This window comes from Solea senegalensis, linkage group LG21 (assembly GCF_019176455.1).
Source record: "Solea senegalensis isolate Sse05_10M linkage group LG21, IFAPA_SoseM_1, whole genome shotgun sequence".
In the NCBI taxonomy this organism is placed as follows: Eukaryota; Metazoa; Chordata; class Actinopteri; order Pleuronectiformes; family Soleidae; genus Solea; species Solea senegalensis.
The window spans coordinates 7,923,160-7,934,943 of NC_058040.1; the positions used below are offsets into that span (position 1 = coordinate 7,923,160).

Below are 11,784 nucleotides of genomic sequence, written 5' to 3' on the forward strand. Positions count from 1 at the left end.
TGAATAAGTGAATGGACAGAAGAAGAAACAAATAATGAGATCATGTTTTCTCCTCTCCCTCAACTACAACTCTCTCTGATATTTATTCAGTTCTCTCCATAAAGGCTGCTCATGCTGCTGTGGCATTTTGCTCGGTTCACAGATAGGTTAACAACTCTCTGTAGGGCCTCTAACAGCTCCAACGACACGAGAGGATCATGTTGAGCAGAAGGTCAGCGAGGGGAGATTATGACTAGATTAAATGAGACATAAATCGGGGAGGAAATGGAAAATATGCCGAAAACAAATCAAAGAGGGTAAAACAATTTGTCAATACATGGACCCATTCTGCACATTGCTCAACGTTAATAACTTGCCCGAGGGTTCAGCCTTGACGTTATTCAGTCTGCAGTTATCTATCCAACACACGCAGAGACTACTGATGCCGCAGCTCGCTGTAATGTCTCGTCGTCTTCTGTACAATAGCCCAGAGAGGATGCACCACTCTGCCTGCTCTGTAAACATCAGGCAAGTGACAGATAAACAGGAAAAAATGAGCTGTTACTAATTTATTTGCGGCACAAAAAAGTGCCTCGTTGAAATGTATTTCAGGAGGCAGCAGGACCGCTCACAGCCCGGCGAGGATGCAATTAGGCAGAGCAGCGCCTTGAGCTCGATCAGCAGTAATAATGCTCTCTGTGACAATGCCAACACGCTGATACTCGCCAGTATGATGTTGACTGTGTTCGCCAAGTGTGGACATATCATTAGTTTTGCACTTGCTGGGTTGGAAATCGAGAACTTTGACCCATAACATTTTGTGGTGAAGAAGATGCTGTGTGATTTATACGCGGGGGAGCACGCCAGCTGACGTCGAGATAGCATACTTTTCTTTATTTGCGAGGTTTCCATTAAAGTGTAATGCGAATTTAAACTGAAATTTTCCAAGGGTCGATAAAAGAGGAAGTCGCTCATTTACGTGTTTCCTGCCACTGCTGTGAAGCAAACTGAGCGTGCAATGGATGGCACCAAAGTCAGTGTCAGCAACCAAGGCACAGCTTGATAACTAAAGAGTGCGTTTAGACGTTTTGTTGCTGCCTCAGTTTGTAAATGTAATAATATAAGTATAGTAAATGTTGTGGTTACCGCATCAGACTCCTCCTCTTACTCGTTGTATCAGTAAGGCGGAAATTACTTCTATACTATAAAAAAACATTCACATCTTACCCTAGGGTGTAAAAACTTTAATATGACATTTCAAGACTTATTTAAAGTGTCAGAAAATGCACATTAAAACAGGCTGATGGAAACCCAAGAATAAAGAATAATTGTATGTATTATTACTTATTATTATACTTTTTTCTTTCTAGTTTAAAGGTCCAGTGTGAAGTATTTATGAGGGTTTATTGGCAAACATGTAATGTACTACTACCCTTAAGTGTGTTTGTATAATGGTAGGTCTGCTTTAAAATTAAAATAGTTGGATTTTTGTCACCTTAAATTAAGATTTTATATGTACTTAGAACAAGGGCCATGCTTTATGGAGGCCCAAACGGACAAACCAGCCACGGGAACATGAGGGACGTCCATTTCTCCGTTTGTTCAGTTTAAATCTCACCCTTAGATGTCACTAATTCATAGACACGTAATAGCTCTGCAGATAATGTTCTATCCCAAATGGTCATTAAGCATCTCTATGTCTGCCGTCAGTCCTCAGGCTACATAGACGCACAGATTTGCAAAGAAAGAAAAGAGAAATCGGGGGCATTTTGTTTCCGCTGTGCATCCTAAGCAGAATTAACAGAATCAGCACTGCTGCTGAGACACAACATGACAGTTTTTTACAGGCGACTCTCTCTGACACACTTTGAATAATTTAGCCACTACTTGGTACCAGTCATCACGCCCACAGTCAGCAAACAGACTATTTCTGGCCCTTATATGAATGCTGATGCTTGTGGGCACGAAGGAGATATAAAAAGTCATTAAGAAAACATGGTTATTGCAGGATTTAAGTGGACTTTCAGCTCACAACAGCTGCATTTAAAACACTCTAGACATTGTATTTGAATGGACAGTATATAATTATAGTCTTACCTAAATCGCATTACCAAATAACTACAAGTAGATTTCATTTCAAATATAAATACACGCTGATTAATTTGTAGATGTTGGAGATAATGAGTAAAGTAAGCGTAAAGATATGCTGTTGATATTGTCTGTACACTTAATAGGAAGCTGGAGCCAGTACCTTTCAAAAATGTCAGATTTTTCCTTTCAGTAAAACAACCTTAATGGAAACAAGTAAAATCATTTATTTGCTTCCTCATTCAGACTTCTCTCGTGAACATTTTTCTCATGTCATCATCATCTGACGAACCAGCTTTTTGGTGTTGTTAAAGCTGAGCCTGAATCAACATGTGAGTGTAGCTGCCTGTTGTATTGATATTGTTTGAAACAGTCAGAGTTATTGTGCTCTGTGTCTGCCATCTGTGGACAGTTTAGTGCCAGTGGGTGGGTCCACCTCTCCTGGGACTCTGGGTGGACGGGGGAAACAGATTGAGTCTGTTTTGATGAGGATGCTGGACTCTGTCCGCTGTCTGACAGGTCAGCTGACCCGACAGTAAATGCATGCAGTGAGATATTTAAGGGCATGTGCTTTTATACACTCTTGCCTTTGCAGCAAGAAGACCCAGGCTTGCAAGGGCCTTTCTGCATGTAGTTTGCATGTTCTCCCCACGTGTGTGTGGGTTTCTCTCCAGTCCAAAAACATGCAGATTTTGGCATTAGGCCCCTGTGTATAATGACAATAAAGCTCATTCTATTCTATTCCAAACATCACACCACACAAAATCTAGTCCTAATCCGTATAGCCCTGACTCATACAGACAGCTTCTCTCTCTCTCTCCCTGTGTGTGTGATTGTGTGTGTGCCACAAAGCTGAAGCAGGAGGAGAAGGCGGCACGTCCCACAGCGGCGTCTCTGTCCCTCGCTGCAGAAGCTCAGTCCATATCTGTTTTCATTTCCAGCCTTGACCTTTAGATCGTAACCACAGAGAAACTATCAGGAATATACCTTTATTCATCTGATTTACTGCTCACTCTGTGCTCCGCTCCACTCACGCGTTTATCTTCACACATAGTGGGGCTTTAGTACGTTATGTAAAAGTGCAGTGTATGCCGATACTCGGTGTTCACAGACAGCGGGGAGTGTGGAAGTGTGCAGCACGTGGTAAAAGGAGCCTCAGGCAAAAACACACTGACCATGTTTCCTCCCCTCGTCCCTGCTTCCTCAAACAAAGCTGGGTATGTTCTGCTGCCTCTGATGTGTTACGTCACCCAGCCTCACATGAACGGAGGAAGACTCTCAGACGTGTGAACCAGTCTCTTCTCTGTATCCTCTGTCTGAAGTTGATGCAAGTATGTATATGTGTGTGTGTGTGTGTGTGTGTGTCCCTGTGTGCATGAGTAAAGGATTAGTCACCAACAGTGTGAACTGTCATGGTCAAGGACAAAGCCCCAGCTGTGCACATCTGGATCCAGCTGTTTCTCTTAACTCTCACCACATCCTTGGAAAAAGTGAAGTAGGAAGTGTGCTATTATCCAGTGCAATGAATTGTGTGGTTACAGTTTAAAGCCGATGTGTGTGTGTGTGTGTTACAACCAGGATCAGGACTCATGAACATGTTGGTGGTGTGGGGTGTGAAATGGGAGAAAAGTGCTGTTTGAGGGGGAAAATACCAAAGGCAGGAAAAGGGTGAAAACAGAGGATTATCAGGTCTGGATTAACCAACAAGGGAGGCCTAGGGCAAAAATTGACCTTACCTTCAGCCTCCTGCCACTGGGTAGTATTTACATACATATACAGTGTACAGTACACATGGCAGCTTCATTTAATTTCCCTTGTGTGTTTATTAGGGCTGTCACATGTTATCCTAAACGCCCTCATCATTTCAGTTATTAGTATGTTGTGCCTTAGTGGTGTTACATTTGTGAGCAAATGAAAAGACAAATCACAAGAGAGTGAATCTGAATCTGAAAGTTGTTTTTCCAGCTTGAGGATGAATACTCCATACTAATGTAACTAAATCTACATTTAGTCCATTTATTGCTCATAGGAAGGTTTGAAAATGTGGTGAGGTCAGATATCTGAACTACACGGATCAAAATCTTACCTCTGCTTTCCTTTATGCATCATCATCTCGTTTGTCACTATTTCACACTGCCTGTTTTAAGTTAATGTAAGAACAATGATGATGTTTGATGTTTTGTCCAATGAAATGTCCTAATAAAAACATTAGAGAACAATTAGAAGTGAAACACAATATAGGTACAGTAAGGTAAGGAAAATAAAAAAAAAATAAAAAGTTTCAGTGTTAGTAAAGGAGTCATTTGGTTTTTGAAAGTAACATTCATATTCTGTTTCCAGCTCTGCCACAATCATATTTTCCACTTCCTTCCACTTTTCCACTGATTTGTGCCCCATTGTCTCTGCCGTGTGTCTGTAGGGAGGTTGATTTCAAGAACTACACTCTGCTTCAGCTGGACGAGGAGTTCTCTCGGGGACGAGGTCTCGATGTCGGGGCCCGAGCGTGGAAGGGAGGCAACGTGCTGCTTTTCTTCTGCGATGTTGACATCTACTTCACAGCTGACTTCCTCAACAGCTGCCGGCTCAACACACAGCCCGGTCAGACAAACAACACCTGCTGCACACACACACACACACACACACACATTGCATGATAATTCATTTTTCCCAGTTTCTGACAGCACCATCTCTCTCTACATCTTAGGTAAGAAGGTTTTTTATCCGGTGTTATTCAGCCAGTACAATCCCACTCTGATCTATGGAAGCCCTGAGCACATCCCGACTGTGGAGCAGCAGCTGGTAACACACACACACACACACACACATTTGTTTCTCTGTAGTTAAGACATTCATATATATATAATGCATTCTGTAGCCTCCTACCCTAACCCAGTGGCCCGTGGGCCAAAACTGGCCCACCAGCATCAGTATCTGGTCCGGCAGATGATTTAACAAATCTGATCTTACATTTTTTGCTTATCTTCACAAAAACATTTCACTTCAGAGCTTTTATTCTGGACAAAATATGAAACTTATTCAAACAGATTCTGTTGACAGTTAACAGTCAGAATTGACAGTTAACTGAAAGTAAAAGTTTGGTTTGAAAAATAAAAACACTGCTGTTGTCATGGAGACAGCCAGATTTGGGGAGTAAATGTCTGTAAAATAACTACTTGTGTTAGGCTCAAAGAAGAAGCAGGAATTCTTAAAATTGAAACAACAGTATGAGGACGTGTCTCACACACATTTGTCTTTGTAACGAGCTGCGGATTAAAAACCACGTGCACGTTATTGTTCGTTTCTGGCAGCAAACGTGGGTTTTTGTTTCTGACTGATGAAGATACAATATTCAACTGCTTACAAAAACACATGTGTTTGCTGATCCGTGCCCTAACCCCTACAGTTTCGATTACATGCCTAATCCCAACCCTTACCTTAACCCGAGTGTGATAATTTGAATCCTAACCCTAACGTCATGTCATAAAGTTGCAAGGACCTGCAAAAATGTCCTCACAACAATGCATTTGCACCAGCATTGGTCCCCACAACATAATAAAGACGCACACCCCTTAACTCTGTCCTTTTTATGTGCTTGCTGCAAGCTACTTGTGGAAAACATCACGCTGCATATAATGTGATGATTTTATACCTGGAGGGTAGAGGAGAAAAATATTCCCTTCTCCGGCTGCTCGGTGTACAAATCCATAACAATCCTGTTCAAGAACCTCCCTGTAATATCATGCTGATATAATACTTCTGTTAATACACTGGCTAAGACTGGCATCCCTTTGTTCCTGCAGGTGATCAAGAAAGAAACAGGATTCTGGCGGGATTTTGGTTTCGGCATGACCTGCCAATACAGATCTGACTTCATTAACATAGGTAAAGGAACATTAGGTAACATAGGTGGACAAATTAAATGAACCACTTTCTAGCCTAGTCTTTCTAGTGTATCAGGGATGCATGATATTATCGGTATTGGCAGATATTGGCTTTAAGATTTATTATCGGCTATCAGCAAACACACCAAGATCTGCAGATATGACTAATAACTACAATAGTAGGCTAAATTGGCTGCTACCTCCTTGTTTTTTAATACTGACAACCATTATGTTTTCGTGATTATTTATTTTGCTCAATGAAGAAAATCTACATCTGCGGCGACACGAGTATGACAGATTTTATGTTATCGTGCATCCCTAATGTATGTATTAATGTATGGCCATTTTGTCACTGTGACTTTCTTTTTGTTTTCAACTCGAGTCTTTTTTTACAATCTCTTGTTTTTATACCTTATATTAACTTAACAAATGTGCTGGTATGCAGTCTTATTTGTGTACATTTATAGTACTTGTACTTTTTTTACGTTTTTCTACTACATTTTTAGTAGTGTCTGACATGCTCTCTACACTTATGTTTAGTCGTCTCTTAATTAAATAAGGTTCATATTTACCATACACACATGCGGCCAGTACGCCTATCATTCCTGTCATAGCAGAACAGGAACTTAGACAAAATGTTTATTATTTTGTACAATATTCCATTATTATGTTCATCTGGGATTGCAATTGACTATATTATTAACGCCATGTGTACACACACAAACACACACACGCGCAAGTGAATGAAATATTAATCTGCCAAGTTCAAAATCCCTGTCTTCTCTCTGTTTGGCCCTGCAGCGTTTGTTGAAAAATAAACGCTTAAGACACTTAAAGCCTTAAGTGTGACACAAGATGTAAGCAAAAGAAAATAAAAAAAAGGCATGAGGGTTCAGTCGTGTGAAGATGCAGATTGAAACATGCCTGATCGAGAACTGCACGTGTCGACAGTTCCACTTGAACAACCAACCGAACAGGCAGGCTGCGGGGAGAAAACTGATTATGTGATCACATTGTGTTCACTCATAATCCCATCACCAGACTAAATGGAGGGGATCATTTTACATTGAAAATGTGTGCTCTGTCAATGAATGGCAAAGCAGATCAAGTTCTCCATGAACCTGACTACAAGCTCTGTTGCTGCTGTTTCTGCACCATGCAGCTCCAAGTTTCCTAAATGGATGGATGGATAGATAGATATTGCAACTCGAGGTAATACACGTCGCTCAGAACAAGATACATACACACGGAAAACAACAGAAATCTAACAATAGACTCAGAGCTACTCAGACTTGGTGCCACTCTAACTGACGCACCGGAAACACATAATGAAGTCTGGACAAATAATTCTACATAAAAAAACCCACATATATATAATAGATAAAGAAGCAATTGGCAAAGAGCTCTCTGTCTGTCTCTGTGTGTGCGTGAGTGAGGAGAGAAAAAGAGAGGCTATGGGTCCTGTAGAGATGTTGGCAGTGTTTTGATAAGAACTCAAAATTTGATGATATGTGTGTGTTCTCGTAGGTGGTTTTGACATCGACATCAAAGGCTGGGGTGGAGAAGATGTCCACCTCTACAGGAAGTACCTTCACAGCAACCTGCTAGTGGTACGAGCACCGTCGCGAGGCTTGTTCCACCTGTGGCACGAGAAGCACTGTGCTGACGAGCTTCCGTCCGACCAGTACCACATGTGCATGCAGTCCAAGGCCATGAACGAGGCCTCGCACAGTCAGCTGGGGATGCTGTTTTTCAGGCATGAGATCGAGGCTCACCTCCGCAAACAGAAGCAGCAGCACAACTCAAATCCCAAGAAGACATGAGGACACAAAGATTGCAATCAGTTAAACTAAAACACGTTCATCGGTAAAATCTCTACATACTTCAAGAATAAAGAAACATCTTAATATGACAGGTAAGGAAAGCTGTGAAATAACGGCAGTTGAGTTAAAAGTACAACATTTCCCAGTAGAAATAAATGTTTTTTTACTTAGGTAAATCATTAATGATTTAAAGTACAGTGTACTTTAAATACAGTGTACAGTGTCAACCACTGTCAGACTTTAGGCAAACCCAAACTCGAGTACTGTGGGCTGTAAACTCACATGTAATAGAGAAATCGATGTTCTTAAAATTAATCCTCAGAAACAGCGTGAATAATCATATGACCAAAACATCAGACTATTCATTAAATGAAAAATGTGAAGAATTTATATTGAACTGTTACAGGATTCAGAGACTGCTGTTGCTCTATTGTAGCAAGGACAACATTTTGTCAGGCTAACTCAAACTGACTGGATGGCTTGAGGCATTTTTTATATATATTTCTTTTAGGATCCAAACAGCTGTAGTGGACTTTTCATTGTGTCATCTGTAATTCCATGATCTATGTGAGATTATTTCTCAGTTGCAAGAGACCTCACTTTGAGGTCAACCTACAAGGTTTTATAGGCAGTGAAGCGTGGCCACCTAGTGGACTAAATATGAATATTGTGTAGATGAATAAACAATGAAGGACATGTTCGAAGCCTGTAGAATGGCCTTATGGAACATTCGGTTTTAATAAATTATTAATAAGTAATCTTATTTTCTATTTATGTTTGTTGTTGTTTTTTCTAAATGTCATTGTTTATAATTACTTTTCTGGTTTTCTCATTCAAAATGCAGTATTGTGCACTTGTGCCATTCATCTCTTTGATTAAGGGTTTCGTGTTGAGTAAAACATATATATTTTATTTAGGTAGTTGATGGTAAAAGGTTTAGTCTAACTCCTGAATAGGATATATTATGTATGTGTGCCCTCAATATATTGAAAAAATATTACATTTAAAAAGATAAAGCATAGGATAACTAATTTATCAACACAGAAATGACTGACAGTACTGTTCACTGTCATGTCTGACAATGACTTCATGACGAAGTCAGAATAAGCCTTTCAATCTTTATATTGAGCTCTCTCGCTCTCTACATATATATATATATATATATATATATATATATATATATATATATATACATTAGTGACTCTTTAAGTTAAGTCCAGAATGTAGCAAAAATGTTACATAAGTCACAGAAGTCACAGAAATCATGGTATAGAGATATGATCACGTTTATATTTGTTTTAATGTAGTTTCCCATTAATTTAGTTTTTTATTTTATTTTATGTTTTTACCAGCACTTATTCAGTCAATAAAGCAAATTAAAACAAGGTATGCTGTTGGTGGTTGACCAAAGACGTGAAAAAAGCACTTTTTGAACTGTGTTCTTGTTTTGTTTCATTGAAATGTTCCTTGTAATAAGAAAACATGCTTTATTTACATTTCAAACGATTTTTTCACCTCATGTAATATCATGTAAATTAATTAAATAAAACATTTGTATGTATATATTTAATTAAAAACGTGTTTGCTCAAGTACGATATATACGATAGACACACAAACTCATACTAAAGTATGTTGTGCAAAATGTGAAAAAAAAGTCATAGGTCAGTATGTTGTCCAAAATGTGAAAAAAAAGTCATAGGTCAGTATGTTGTCCAAAATGTGACAAAAAAAAGTCACATGCTAAAGTATGTCTTCCAAAATCACCCAAAAGGTCTTACTGTAGTATGTCGTCCAAAATGTGACAAAAAGTCATACTATAGTATGTCGTCCAAAATGTGACAAAAAAGTCATACTAAAGTATGTCGTCCAAAATGTGGTAAAAAGTCATAGTATAGTACGTCTTCCAAAATGTGACAAACAAGTCATACTATAATATGTCGTCCAACATGTGACAAAAAAGTCATACTATAGAATTTCGTCCAAAATGTGACAAAAAAGTCATAGTATAGTATGTCGTCCAAAATGTGACAAAAAATCATACTATAGTATGTCTTCCAAAATAATTAAAAAGTCATAGGTTAGTTTGTCTTCAAATGTGACAAAAAAAGTCATAGGTCAGTATGTTGTCCAAATGTGACAAAAATCTCATACTATAGTATGTCGTCAAAAATGAAAAAAACATCATAGTATAGTATGTAGATCCCAAATGTGACAAAAAGTCATACTATAATATGTAGATCCCAGCATTGACAAAAGTCATAATTTAGTATGTCGTCCAAAATGTGACAAAAAAGTCATACTATAGTATATATTCCAAAATGTGGTAAAAAAGTCATAGGTTAGTGTGTCTTCAAAATGTGACAAAAAAGTCATAGGTCAGTATGTTGTCAAAAATGTGACAAAAAATCTCATACTATAGTATGTCGTCCAAAAATATGAAAAAACATTATAGTATAGTATGTCATCCAAAATGTGACAAAAAAGTCATACTATAGTATGTCGTCCAAAATGAGTCAAAAAAGTCATAGTATAGTATGTCATCCAAAATGTGACAAAAAAGTCATAGTATAGTAGTCATAGTCAAGTCATAGTATAGTGTTACAAAAGTCATACTATAATATGTCGTCCAAAATTTGACAAAAAAGTCATACTACAGAATGTCGTCCAAAATATGACAAAAAAGTCATAGGTTAGTATGTCATCCAAAATCATGAAAAAACATCAAAGTATAGTATGTCGTCCGAAATGTGACAAAAAAGTAATAATTTAAAATGTCATCCAAAATGTGACAAAAAAGTCATAGTTTAGTATGTCATCCAAAATGTGACAAAAAATCATATTATAGAATTTTGTCCAAAATGTGACAAAAAAGTCATAGTTTAGTATGTCATCCAAAATCATGAAAAAACATCATAGTACAGTATGTTGTCCAAAAATGTGACAAAAAAGTCATAATTTAGTATGAAGTCCAAAATGTGATAAAAAAAAAGTCATAGGTAAGTATGTCGTCCAAAATCGTGAAAAAACATCACAGTATAGTATGTTGTCCAAAATGTGACAAAAAAGTCATAGTTAAGTATGTCTTCCAAAATGTGACAAAAAAAGTCATAGTTTAGTATGTTGTCCATAATCATGAAAAAACATAGTAAAGCATGTGATCCAAAATGTGACAAAAAAGTCATACAATAGTAATAATAGATCCAAAATGTGACCAAAAAGTCATAGTTTAGTATGTCGTCCAAACTCATGAAAAATCATCATAGGATATTATGTCATACAAAATGTGACAAAAAAGTCATACTTTAATTGATGTCCAAAATGAGACAAAAAAGTCATAGGTTAGTATGTCATTCAAAATCATGAAAAAACATCATAGTATAGTATGTTGTCCAAAATGTGACAAAAAAGTCATAGTTTAGTCAGTCAGTCAGTCATCATCTAACCGCTTTATCCTCCACCAGAGGGTCGCGGGGGGTGCTGTGCCAATGTCAGCTTCATCGGGCGATAGGCGGGGTACACCCTGGACAGTTCGCCAGTCCATCGCAGGGCCACACAGAGATAGAGACAAACAACCATTCACTCTCACACTCACTCCTATGGTCAATTTAGAGTGTCCAATTTACCTATTCCCCACATTGCATGTTTTTGGACTGTGGGAGGAAGCCGGAGTACCCAGAGAGAACCCACGCACACACGGGGAGAACATGCAAACTCCATGCAGAAAGGCCCTTGGTCCAACCGGGGCTCGAACTCGGGTCTTCTCGCTGCAAGGCGAGAGTGCTAACCACTACACCACCGTGTGACCCTCATACTAAAGTATGTCGTCCAAAATGTGAACAAAAAGTCATAGTTTAGTTTGTCGTCCAAAATCATGAAAAAACATCATACTATAGTATGTCGTCCAAAATGTGACAAAAAAATTCATAGGTTACTATGTCTTCTAAAATGTGACAGAAAAGTGATAGCATAGCATTTCGTCCAAAATGTGACAAAAAAGTCATAGGTTAGTATG

General features: G+C 38.4%; 1 protein-coding gene across 1 annotated transcript in view; it reads left to right on the forward strand.

Moving 5' to 3' along the window:
• csgalnact1a (chondroitin sulfate N-acetylgalactosaminyltransferase 1a) overlaps window positions 1-9,332 on the forward strand; it is a 31,030-nt gene extending 21,698 nt beyond the window's left edge. The window contains exons 6-9 of the mRNA XM_044012277.1: window positions 4,487-4,665; window positions 4,772-4,866; window positions 5,868-5,949; window positions 7,476-9,332. Of these exons, the coding sequence (XP_043868212.1) occupies window positions 4,487-4,665; window positions 4,772-4,866; window positions 5,868-5,949; window positions 7,476-7,771 (652 nt within the window). The 3' untranslated portion in view covers window positions 7,772-9,332. The remainder of the gene's footprint in view (window positions 1-4,486; window positions 4,666-4,771; window positions 4,867-5,867; window positions 5,950-7,475) is intronic.
• Window positions 9,333-11,784: the final 2,452 nt, after the last annotated feature.